At 32.8% G+C, this 12461-nt stretch overlaps 2 protein-coding genes across 3 annotated transcripts; both read left to right on the top strand.

Moving 5' to 3' along the window:
- Nucleotides 1-966: 966 nt before the first annotated feature.
- LOC111894796 (xylose isomerase) lies at nt 967-5170 on the top strand. Of its 2 annotated transcripts, none has more exons than XM_023890892.2 (19): nt 967-1048; nt 1572-1660; nt 1787-1900; nt 1992-2196; nt 2278-2369; nt 2469-2519; nt 2623-2699; nt 2802-2856; nt 2942-3043; nt 3120-3171; nt 3277-3322; nt 3408-3463; nt 3718-3769; nt 3864-4014; nt 4185-4225; nt 4419-4518; nt 4615-4686; nt 4755-4832; nt 4997-5170. In XM_023890892.2, exons 1-19 carry the CDS (start codon nt 982-984, stop codon nt 5030-5032), a joined length of 1536 nt encoding a protein of 511 aa, XP_023746660.1. In that variant the 5' UTR covers nt 967-981; the 3' UTR covers nt 5033-5170. The 2 variants fall into 2 exon arrangements, with proteins under 2 accessions (XP_023746660.1, XP_023746661.1); XM_023890893.2 differs by lacking the exon at nt 967-1048 and adding an exon at nt 1055-1233.
- A 719-nt stretch (nt 5171-5889) lies between these two features.
- On the top strand, nt 5890-7987 carry LOC111894811 (ADP-ribosylation factor 1). The gene is made up of 9 exons (XM_023890909.3): nt 5890-6067; nt 6229-6410; nt 6500-6538; nt 6695-6757; nt 7022-7040; nt 7171-7282; nt 7365-7412; nt 7500-7630; nt 7741-7987. Exons 2-9 carry the CDS (start codon nt 6308-6310, stop codon nt 7772-7774), a joined length of 549 nt encoding a protein of 182 aa, XP_023746677.1. The 5' UTR covers nt 5890-6067; nt 6229-6307; the 3' UTR covers nt 7775-7987.
- The last annotated feature ends 4474 nt before the right edge of the window (nt 7988-12461 follow it).

The raw sequence follows: 12461 nt of genomic DNA, 5'->3' as shown, positions 1-12461 counted from the left end.
TTCAAAGGGCAGATCCCGTTGTAACCCCGTGAGGTTTGGGGCAGTGTCCCAAAAGGTCTTCGAAAAATTGAATTAGTTTTCATATGAAAAATCTGAATTATAACGGGTGATTACGATAAGGTTGACTAATATCGTCAGATTTAAAAATCATTAATTATGTCATTAAATTTGTGATTCTCTTAACTAGTTTAGAAAGACACAAGCCAATTTGTCTAGTATAAAAACGACTCCACTATTGAATTGAGACATATAGATACTATTCAAAACTCTCTCTCTCTCTCCTATAATAAACTCAAGATTCTTCTAACATTTGACTTATGTTTCTGTGCTTTGATTCATAAGTATCATTTTGAATTATTTTAGATTGGATTTCTATAACTCAGACATAAAGTAAAAATATTAGTTCAAAAAGTGACCTTAAACGATCAATTAGGAATCCGGTTCTCCACCACCACCCTTCTATTTCCCCAAAAACTCGAAAATAACCTAACCCAACCATTGTCGGGTCTTACTAAAAAGAAAATTTAATATCTTATTTGCCAAACATCTTATGCACTTTGACTAAAATAACTTTGTATAAATAAGAAATATTTTCTTATGCAAACTATTGGAACATACTATTTTCTACAAACTTTTTTTTTATTTGAAAATCAACACTTTTGCAGAATAAATTAGAAAAACACAATATAATAATGGTCGTGTGACCACTAAAAAAGCGATGTTGCAAAGTTACGCTTTTTTTAAACAAAAAAAATATTGATATTTTTGTGCTATCTCTAAAAAAAAATTAGTTATGCATTAATGCTTGGGTATCCAAACACGATCATTTTAACGAATAACTTCTATAAAATCTGCATATTAAAGCATATCATTTATCATTATTTTATATTTAATATATAATATATAAAAGGATAATAATCAAAAGATGACGAGGTTTCTTTGAATAGCTTGGATTATTAAGTAAATAAATAAATAATTTATATGTTCGAGTATATCTATGACTTAATAATATTATTTGTTGCAGTTTATAAAGAGTCACACATCACCTGTGAGTTTGCATTCTTATCTATCTCTCTCTTTCTATCGAATATCAATGCACGTATTTGGAATATCAACAACTTTCATCTGCTCCAAATCTATATTACTTATCCAAATTGCCTTCTAAAATCTATCAACACAATTCCACCTCATTCACTTTGCAAATCTTTCACACTAATCTCTCGTCCATAATCTGTAAGTGGCGCGTACTTTTCGTGATACTCGTCACTGTTTTGACTGTCACTCAGCTTTTAGGTTTTCAAGATTCAATCATGCAGACGTTTTTCTTCGTCGATAAAGTGTTGTACTGCTTAATTTTGAATTCGGTTTTTTGAGATTTTGTCCCGATTTTGGTATATGATCAGATTTTGAAAAAAAAAAAACAATTTTAGTACTTCTTCTGATCGTACGTTTTCTCTTCACTTGATTTGAAATTAGGGATTGAGCCGCACTGTTGCATTCATCATCCGTTATGTTATGATGATTATTTTGTTTTGTTACTAACCTTTGATCCTTTTTCTATTTCGATTTAGGTTATCTGAAATTGAATGAAATGACAAGTACGAAAGCTGGGAAGTTGTTGCTGTTTTTTCTCTGTTTCAATGTGATCTTTCATACAGTGGTAATGCTTTGAATATTTAACTTAATCTGTTTGATTTTACCCTTTTGTTAGGGTTTACGCCTTTGTCTCTGTTTTACTCATTCCACTGTAAATCAGTACTAACTATGTCAATTTTCTTTCTTATAGATTTCCGAAGATCCACATACCTGTCCTGCAGATCTTGATGGTGATTGTGGTTTCGACGATTCGGCTGAATGGGAAGGGGAATTTTTTCCTGGGATTCCCAAAATTAAATACGAGGTTAGCAAACCTAATGAGTAATCACGATAATCGCCTTTTCGATTTTGAAATCTGGAATTTGAGACAAATCATTCATGATTGTTACTTGTAGGGACCCAAAAGCAAAAATCCACTTGCGTATAAATGGTATAATCCGAATGAGGAGATTCTTGGAAAGAATATGAAGGATTGGATGCGATTTAGTGTTGCTTTTTGGCACACTTTTCGTGGAACAGGTGGTGATCCTTTTGGTGCAGCTACTAAAATGTGGCCATGGGAAGATGGTAGTAATTCTTTAGCCATGGCAAAGAGAAGAAGTAAGATCAATTGTTTTGTAGACTTCTTTATTTGGTCAATATTTGGTCAACTCTGCTCATTGCTTTCATTTTTTGTTGTAGTGAGGGCGAATTTTGAGTTCCTAGAGAAGCTTGGAGTTGATAGGTGGTGTTTTCATGATAGAGACATTGCTCCAGATGGTGAAACATTGGAGGTAATTGGCATTATTTTATTATATTTATCACATAATGTAATTTGTAATCTTATGTTTTGACTTTTGATTATTGATCAAGTTTTTTGATTATCTTTGTAGGAAACTAATGCAAATCTTGATGAAATTGTAGCTCTTGCGAAAGAACTTCAGGTAATTTCTCATTGTTAAACAAAAAAGAAGGGTTAATCAAGTAAATTAATTTCTTTTATCAAAACATTAATCCATAAAAAAAATGTTTCTGATATTCTCTCAGGGGACAAAAATTCGTCCTTTATGGGGTACAGCTCAGTTGTTCATGCATCCCCGCTACATGCATGGTGGTGCCACCAGGTTCATATTACACCTTTTTCAAGCTTCATATATATTTTTTTCAATATATTTAATTAATAATAATAATAATATCTGAATTTAATACTTAATACATAACCACAGCCCTGAAATTGGAGTCTATGCATATGCTGCAGCTCAAGTCAAGAAAGCAATAGAGGTTGGTATTTACTACTTACTACTTAGTTTATTTAACAAAAAAAAGACAATTTTGCCCTTGATATGAACTTTTACTATTTACACAGGTTACACATTATCTAGGGGGTGAAAATTATGTGTTTTGGGGTGGTCGTGAGGGTTATCAGACTCTTCTCAACACTGATATGGAGAGAGAGCTTGACCATATGGTAAATTTTTCATTAAAAATAAATTTTTTAATTGTTGAAAAAAATAGATATAATGTGGAAATTATATTTTTTGTAGGCACGGTTTTTTGAAGCTGCAGTAGCCTATAAAAAGAAGATTGGATTCACTGGTAATTAACTAATTATTATATAAATACAAGACAATTGGTATTAAAAAACATAAAAGAATAAAAATTATTTATAACTGTTTATATTTATGTTAATTTTTGCTTCAGGAACACTTCTTATTGAGCCCAAGCCTCAAGAACCCACAAAGCACCAGTATGATATTATCTATTTTTCTTTTTTGGTAAGAAATTAACAAGTTTATTTATTTATTTTTTAATTGTTATATTAATGTTGGTAGGTATGATTGGGATGCTGCCACTGCTGCTAATTTCTTAAGGAAGTATGGACTTATAGGTAATCTTTTCTATTATTATTATTATTATTATTTTTTAATCTAGAATCATACTTTTATATGAAAGAAAATGTTAAAACTAAAAAACTTAAAATTGATTTTAAATTTTTAATGACTTGCAATAGTTTAAAGATTGTAACTAAAAACATTGTATTATGAAAGGAATATTCTTTTGATCTTTTGTCTAAGCAAAAAGACGAAAATGCCCTTGTCATCTTCATTATCAAGAATAGCCCTAAAATATATCTCACTGCAGGAGAATTCAAATTGAATATTGAATGCAACCATGCTACTCTATCTGGTCACAGGTGTGTGTTAACATTATGACTTTAGTTTTGATTATTTATACACTTTTTGTTCTTTTTAATTATTTAAAATTAAAAAAAAAAAATTGTTTTGCAGTTGTCACCATGAGCTTGAAACTGCAAGAATCAATGGTTTATTAGGAAACATTGATGCCAACACCGGTGACCCTCAAGTAGGTTGGGATACTGATCAGTTTTTGATGGATGTCAATGAAGCCACTTTGGTTATGCTCAGTGTCATCAAGAATGTAAGTGGAACATGTGAAATACCTAAAATACCCTTTGAGATAAACATATGAAACACAACAACCTTTTGGAACAAAAGAAAAAAGGGTTTTGTTTTTTTAATGGGACACAGTAATTATTAATTATTGTCACTGGTGATTATTGACTTAATTTTTATTTTTTTTAATTACAGGGTGGACTTTCACCTGGGGGATTCAATTTTGATGCCAAATTGTGAGTTCCTTTTTTATCTTAATACATTAAACATGTCTTAATGAACTAAGATGGTTGCTTTATGCATTTAAACATCCATGTTTACCCAATTGATTACATTTATTTATTTATTTTTTATTTCTAAACAAAAGGGTAAAATGGTCATTTACTTTATCCTGATTAAGTAAAAAAATATATATATATGTATATACAGACGAAGGGAAAGTACAGATGTTGAAGACTTATTTATTGCTCATATTGCTGGGATGGATACTCTTGCACGTGGTCTTCGTAATGCTGCAAAGCTACTTGAGGTTTTTTTTTTCTCTATTATCTTTTATTTATTTTTTCTTATAAAATTATTTATGTTATTTAACACAAGATTATATATATTTTTTCTGTGTTTGAAGGATGGATCTTTAACAGAGCTTGTTCGCAAGAGATATCAGAGCTTTGATTCAGAACTTGGTGCCCAAATCGAGGTAATTACCCAATTTATTTCATTTTAGATTTTTTTTTTGGAAGATTGATGTTAATTGTTTTTTTTTAGGCTGGAAAAGCTGATTTTGAGTTGTTAGAAAAGAAAGCTATGGAATGGGGAGAACCTACAGTTCCTTCTGGCAAACAGGTAATGTGTTTGGTATGACGGAATCAGAAAAAGGAATGAAATGGTTCATTCCATTCCTTTCCATCCAATCAAACAAACCATTTAATACATAGTTTAAAATTATCATGATTTGTCGACTGTTTTTAGTAATTGGGTTTGTCTTTTTCTTATTATTATTTGTGCAGGAACTTGCGGAGATGATTTTCCAATCTGCAATGTAGTAGGTTCAAGTAGAAATTCGTTGGTTTTTACTTTTTAGGTTAGACGTCAATAAGGCAAAAGAAATCTAGGGTTTCTATATGCAATGCGTCTGTATCATGTGAAAAATTAAGTTAATTAAAGTTTTAATGGTTTATGAATGTGCCCTTGATTTTGATCTGTTTCTTCCATGATACAATGTTTAATTTCCTGCCGAAAATCGCAATAAATACCCTACCATTTACGAATACCTGTCACCAAATAAAAGAATGGTTAAATGTCATAAATGAGTAACAGATTATTATTATTATTATTATTATTATTATTATTATTATTATTATTTGAAAAAAAAGTCCTATAAACAATCAGAACAAAATATTGCAATAGATTCCATGACATTAGCTCGTGTAATCTTAAATATATAAAAAATATCGGAACAAAACTATATTATAAGATTGTTCACATTAGTCAAAATATGGAAACAATGCCCATATATCCTAGAACTATTTTTTTTTAATAAAATCATGACAAACTGACAATACACATGCACATTACAACATACATAAAAATGATCTCTTCAAATTTGTCAAATCTGGATATCATATTTATAAATCCTTTAAGAAAGACAAATATAAATTATAAAACTGGATATGAATATGACCTATTGTTCTATAATCTATAAATCTATAAACTAATACTTATATTATATACATCCTTTGTTGCCCAACGAACGTGATGAGAGGGACCAAACGAAGGAGATCAATTCTTATGGACTAAAAGTATAAAACTAAAATAAAGAGGACTGAAAATGAAACTTTCAAGATAGTGTAGGGAAATTTTTGTAACTTCTCCCGTGTTCTTCACTCCACATCTCCCGATTACAGATCCTGAAGAATCAAATTAGAAAAATTGGTGAATTTTTCGTCCGAAGAGATCGAGACGAACACCTTCTCATCTCCTTCTATCTTCAAATCCTACTCCCAGAATCTCACGTTTTTCGCAATCATTCCTCTCGAACCCATCGGAATTTTCTTATAGGCAGATTCTCCGCTTCAGAGGTACGCTTTTTGCCTTTCAAAATTCCCAAGATCTTTCTCTTATGAGCATGTTTTGTTTTGTGCAAATTAAACGCCTAAATCTTGTTTTACTTGCATGCGATGGAACCAATTCTATTCGTCTCACATAAATTGCAATTATATTTTGGTTTTTTGGACGGAAGATTTGGGATTCTGCCTTTGAAGACGAAGCGATCTGATCTGGATTTTTGGTTTGGGGAATATCGGTACATGGTATAATAGATGGGGTTAGTGTTTACGAGATTGTTCTCTTCGCTTTTCGGAAACAAAGAAGCTCGGATCCTCGTTCTCGGTCTTGACAATGCTGGCAAAACCACTATACTTTGTATGATCCCATCTCTTTCATTATCCCTAATCTTCTCTACAAGTTCCATATTATCTTATTTCTTAATTGGTGATTGATTTGGTGTTTAGATCGGCTTCAGATGGGCGAAGTTGTCTCCACTATTCCAAGTAGGTTCTCTTTCTTCATCCCAGCTTTCTTATTAGCTCTGTAACTCAAATTCCTAGTTTCACGATATGTTACATTATTGAATTATTGAAGCTACATAACATGATGGATTACATTGTTTTATTGGATGTGGACACTGATGTACCCCTTCTGTGCAGCAATTGGATTTAATGTGGAAACAGTTCAATACAACAATATAAAGTTTCAAGTCTGGGATCTCGGTATGTTTGCTAATTGTTCCTGATTTGTCTTTCTATCTATCTTTTAAGTTTTCTTATTTGAGCTTTTCATATGGAAACGCAATGCAACAATATAACATCTGATTCTGAGATCATTAAACAACTCTAAGTTAGACTACTTATGGCCACTTTCTTACATTGATCATTTGGATATTATTGAATTTGATTCGAAGATATACAATAGTATTCTTTTTACTTGATCAATATTCCCTGCTAATACTAGTGTTTTTTTTGGTTATGATACAGGTGGGCAGACGAGCATCAGGTAATATTAATTTTCCTTTGATAAATAACTATTACATTGATAATTGAATCTTGTTCAGTGGTGTTGAAAATTGAAAATCTTTTCAGAATTTGATGAGGTGATGTTTTTGTGGATCTTTATTTTTATTTAGGCCATACTGGAGATGCTATTTTCCAAATACTCAGGCCATAATATATGTGGTTGATTCCAGTGACACAGAAAGACTAGTAATTGCTAAAGAGGAGTTTCATGCCATTTTAGAGGTATTCTATTTCACTTTATTTATTTTATAAATTGTATCCATTAATTTTTAATTTAACGTATCCGATATTTTTCTTCACATAGGAGGAAGAGTTGAAAGGTGCTGTTGTTCTCATATTTGCTAACAAACAGGTTGAGTTGAGAACAAAAAAAAACAAATCTTTTAAATATTTATCCATAATTTTTAATTTCCTAAATATATTTTTAATTTTTTTTTAGGATCTTCCTGGTGCACTGGATGATGCTGCTGTGACAGAGTCCCTAGAGTTGCACAAAATAAAAAACCGTCAATGGTCTATTTTTAAAACCTCTGCAATCAAAGGAGAAGGTCTCTTTGAGGGTTTAGACTGGTAAAATAAATACTCTTTTTATTTTTATTTATTTATTATTTTCTTTACTCAACAAAACACAAAGAAATATGTTTCTGATATTATTCGCATTTTAATTTTAATTGTGGCAGGTTGAGCAACACGCTCAAATCTGGGGGTGGCTAAACCCTTTGTTGTTTCTTCTGAGTTAGTTGTCTCTCTCATTCTCACACCCCCTTTTCATATTTTAATTGTTATATTATTATTTTGTTCTCAACTTTTTCCATCAAATCATGTAAGGTTCTGTTTTTGTTTTGTGGGCGGATCTTTGTTTTTGTTATTATGAATTTGGAAATGGACAAGTATTATATTCTACTGTTATTATTAAACGATTTTATATGTTGCGATGTGTAATGTAGAGTGTAGACCTATGATGATGTGTTTCCTCAAATTTTTTATAAATAGCTTGTCTTCAACCATGTGAAGTGAAGGATGTCCATATTAAAATTACCCTTATTCTTTTTCATTCTCTTGCACTCAAAATGAATATTTGAGGCACAAAGGATTACCAAGTTGAACCAATGCCATCTCTTTCTTTCTATGTTTCAAGGTATGTTACAAATCATTCCAAGATGATGGAAGTTTGTGGATCACACTGGACACATCAATAAATTCATCTATATTCTTTTTTCTCTAATATGAAATGACCCATAATACGAAGGAGTTCATTGTCCTGATCAATAATAGGCCTAGAATCAAACAATTTATAGCTGTTAAAATCACTAAACCAAAACGTATTTTTAGAAGCATCTCTAATAATATACTTTGACTCGAGTGATTTTCATATTTTTTTGCGCGCTCTCAATACTTTGACTCGAGTTGATATCGAATAAGGAACAAGTCATACCACATAAAATGCACTATCCATAATAGATGTAATTATCATTCTCCGACATACTACTTCCTGCCTGATTTGCTCCATTATCTCATATTCCAATATTTTTGGTGAGGGGCACTCATCACATACACAACCTTCAAAGTTGTTAATGAAGAATCATTCACTTCTAACTTTTCCAATTAATCAAATGTTGAAGTCCTGTCTTTGAAATATTCAACCATAATTATCAACGTTGAAATATCAATATGATTGTTAGAAACAAGGTATACAAACACAAAATATTGGTTTGATAACCGATAAAATTCTAGATATCTCGAGGTTCGTGTAAGTTCATTTCCTTGTTGATATTTCTATTGTATAAATGGAATAATCCTTAAGGCTGAAAGGAGTCGAAGTGCCAAACAAACTCGCCATGGTCGCTAAGTCACTTGGAACACAGCCCCCTAGCGCTCGCTAGGGGGCTCGCCATGGATCATTCGCTGCCAGCTTAACGAGATGTGAGAGAGTATTTGTTTGGCTTGTGATTGGATGAAGGGTATTTGACCGGATTGCATGCCCATTCCTCCGTTTTTGGCAGATGGGAGGTGTCGAAGCTTTGATTTTTGCTGCTAAAACTTGCATTTTGCATTAACAGAGAATTGGGAAAGAAGATAAAGAATTTACATATTTGGTCCCCAAAGTTTATACAACTTTGGCGTTGACTTTGACCTTTGACTGATGCATTTGACCAAGTTTGTCTCAGTGGGTGTTGGAGTAACCTGGAGTGTATTGGAGTGGATATAGGCTTAGGATAAGACTCATATGGGATTGGGCCCAATTTGGTAAATTGGGTCATAAGTGGGTCATAACTGGGCCTTGATGATTATGAGATATTGGACCATCGAAATTCCAAGTGCTTGGACTAGAATAAATGGTTGGGCCTTAAGGTAAGACCATGTAGAGGTTTGGGCCCAATTTTCCAAATTGGGCCATATGTTGGGCCTTGGTTTATTATTTGGCTTTTAGGCCTTCAAAGTGTGAGTTTGGGCCTTGGTTTTGAACCAAGCTAGGTTAGTTGTAAAATGTTCCTTTTACCCCAAGTGTGGATTTATGGTTATGAATTGAAACCCAAATGGTTAATTGAGTGTTGTTTTGATATGGACAATTCGGGAGTCTGCCATCCAGTAGCTAGAGTTTTATCCGTGGAACTTCAGCAGTGTGAGGTGAGTCTCCTCACCAAACCAATGGGTCGAAGGCACTAAGGTCGGCCCATTATGTGTTATGTGGTATGCTAGTTGATTATGTGTCATATGATATGCTAGTTGATTATATGGTATGTGATATGCTAGTTGTCTTTGTGATACTTGCATGGAAGACCCTAGGGGAAGCCCGTGATACTTGGATGTCATACCATGTGGGGGAGCCCATGACATTTCAGGTAAAGACCATGGGGGTGCCCACGACACTTGGTTATCAGACCATGTGGGGGAGCCCATGACATTCCAAGCAAGACCATGAGGGGAGCCCATGACACATAGGTGTAAGACCCTGGATGGAGCCCACGACATCCTGGAGTAAGACCCTGGAGGGAGTCCACGACATCCTTATATGTTTATATGCATGGCTTATGTGATTGATATGGTTATTTGGTTATGTGGACTATGTGGGGTATGTTATGGGGAACTCACTAAGCTTCGTGTTTATAGTTTTGTCTATGGTTTCAGGTATCATCGATTTGGAAAGGAAGGGTCCGACTTGATCGCAGCGCACACACCCGTGTTTTCCGTAATATGTGATTTTGGGATGAACTGTGATAAATGTTTTAATTAGCAATGATTTTGGAAAGTTTGGATTAAAAGATATATGTGTTTTGACCATAATAACAATAAAAATTTACCCTTGATTTTTGGGCTGTTACAAGAAGTTTCCATATAGCGTGATAGAAGGGTCCCTTAAGCTAATTAATATTATTAGGTGTTGTCAATAAAGGGAAACATATTCGTGATCCTAATCTAGGGAATAATAAGCACTTGTGGAGTTCGAAAGACGGTTGTGGTTGCTTAGTTTCCCTAAATTATAATGTGGGGTGAGTGGGTTATGCTGAAGGAGGTTGTTTAATGGGTATGGTTGTCATTTGTCGCACAAACTCACAACTTGCTAAAAACTCAACAAACTTAAATTTTTTGTTAGTTTCTTCACGGAAAGCTTCAAGAGCATTGACCAAAAAAATTCCTTCAGTTTCACCATTCACGGCTTCATGCCTAATCCTAAAAAACACAGTGTGAAACTACACTACAACTGCGTTTGTATTTCTCCATTTGAAGAAAAGTTGATCTTTACTCCGCGGTTGTATCTTTCGCCGACTCTCATCCAAAAAGTAGACGCATTGACGTTGAAGTTGATTGACTCTTCAGTTACATCAATCCATAAACGAGCCCACAAGATCTCCGAATCCGTGGACTAAACACGAGCCATTTAAAGTTTCGAAGAAGATGGAAAATAAAAAGGCTGGGATATTTGAATGAAGAATGTTTGAATGTGACGAAAAAGGAAGAAGGATATTGATATTTGTAGTAGCCGATAGATGAATTTAAATTTGAATTAAAAAAATAATTTTTTTTTTGAAAAATTAGATGTTCTTATTGAATGAAGAAGGTCTGAATGTGGTGAAAAATGATTAGGATAGTTAAAGTTTTGAAGATGGGGTATATTTGTTTTGAAAAATAGTATGTTCTTCGTGAATGAAGAAGGTCTGAATGTGGTGAAAATGGTTGGGATAGTTAAAGTTTTGAAGATGGGGTATATTTATAGTAGATGATTGAATATTTAAAATTTGAATTAAAAAAACGGTTATATTTTGAAAACAGGGTATTTAAAGTTTTGAAGAATATGGAAAATAAAAAGTTTGGGATAGTTGAATGAAGAAGGTCTGAATATGGTGAAAAATAAATAAAGATGTTAGTATTTATAATAGATTATAAAAGATTTAAAATTTGAAGTAAAAACACGGTTATATTTTGAAAATGAAGTATTTTTTTTTTGAAAAATTGGATGTTCTTGAAATTATAATATTTGATTAAATGGTAAAGAAAATTACAAAATCATTTCTTTCTCATCAGTGAAGATGTACCAAGTTTGCCCACCGAACTCGGCATGCCAAGTTGGTGGCGCGATGTTTGCTAGCCTTATAGAACTACTCCAAGATTCTAGGCTTGAAGTTATGCGGGCACGATCGTTCTTCTCAACTACTAGAGACCCTACGTCAACAACTTCGGTCTCAATAATTGACAACTACGAACAACCTTCTAAATCCCCATCCCCTAATTTGGATATTTATAAAAAAAATCATAGATATCATTGTTTCACGTGTCATCTAAACCTCCACTACTTAGGGTATTCACAGTCCATTCACCTCTAAAAGCTCAATGGATTGTCATATCAATGTCACATTGGTATTTTAATTTTCATTCAACTTTACTGTTTAACATTCATATTCCATTGAACCTTCTAAAGTTTAATGAATTTCCACATCATCATCATTATATTTTTAAACATAATTATAAATTTAAAAATAAAATATATACTAGTTGAAAAAACTACAATTATTAATACCTAAAAATACATTAATTAAAAAAATACAAACCTAAAAATACATTAATAAAAAAACGATACCTACAAATTATATTTTATATCGACCTCTTCACGACGGTTTATTCAAATCTGTGACAACCCGAATATTTTTTGCTTTGAAGACACAATCAATCAACTCAACTGAGTGCCAAACTCATTAGTACGGAGTTCTAGCCCGGTTAAAGGTCATTCTAAGGAGTTTTGAGCCTAATGCACTTAAGGAATAAGTGTTAGAAAGTGCATGCTAGAACCACAGTGTAGCAAATCGAACCATAACCTCATCTAAATGAGTTCACGGCCACAAGACCATGATTTTACGGCCGTAAACTCATGTGGCCGTAAACTCAAGAGCATATATATGGCATT

Source organism: Lactuca sativa, chromosome 8 (assembly GCF_002870075.4).
Source record: "Lactuca sativa cultivar Salinas chromosome 8, Lsat_Salinas_v11, whole genome shotgun sequence".
NCBI lineage: Eukaryota > Viridiplantae > Streptophyta > Magnoliopsida > Asterales > Asteraceae > Lactuca > Lactuca sativa.
Note: the sequence above shows the minus strand (reverse complement) of the source record. Positions and strands in the feature narration are given on the sequence as shown.

What these genes read in the sequence shown, in the direction of transcription:
- LOC111894796 (XM_023890892.2), top strand. Translation starts at nt 982, where the DNA reads ATGTTCGAGTATATCTATGACTTAATAATATTATTTGTTGCAGTTTAT. An exon ending in GCTACTCTATCTGGTCACAG is followed by an intron (nt 3,770 to 3,863) that starts GTGTGTGTTAAC and finishes ATTGTTTTGCAG; the next exon opens with TTGTCACCATGAGCTTGAAA. An exon ending in TTCAATTTTGATGCCAAATT is followed by an intron (nt 4,226 to 4,418) that starts GTGAGTTCCTTT and finishes ATGTATATACAG; the next exon opens with ACGAAGGGAAAGTACAGATG.
- LOC111894811 (XM_023890909.3), top strand. Translation starts at nt 6,308, where the DNA reads ATGGGGTTAGTGTTTACGAGATTGTTCTCTTCGCTTTTCGGAAACAAA. An exon ending in TCATATTTGCTAACAAACAG is followed by an intron (nt 7,413 to 7,499) that starts GTTGAGTTGAGA and finishes ATTTTTTTTTAG; the next exon opens with GATCTTCCTGGTGCACTGGA. An exon ending in CTCTTTGAGGGTTTAGACTG is followed by an intron (nt 7,631 to 7,740) that starts GTAAAATAAATA and finishes TAATTGTGGCAG; the next exon opens with GTTGAGCAACACGCTCAAAT.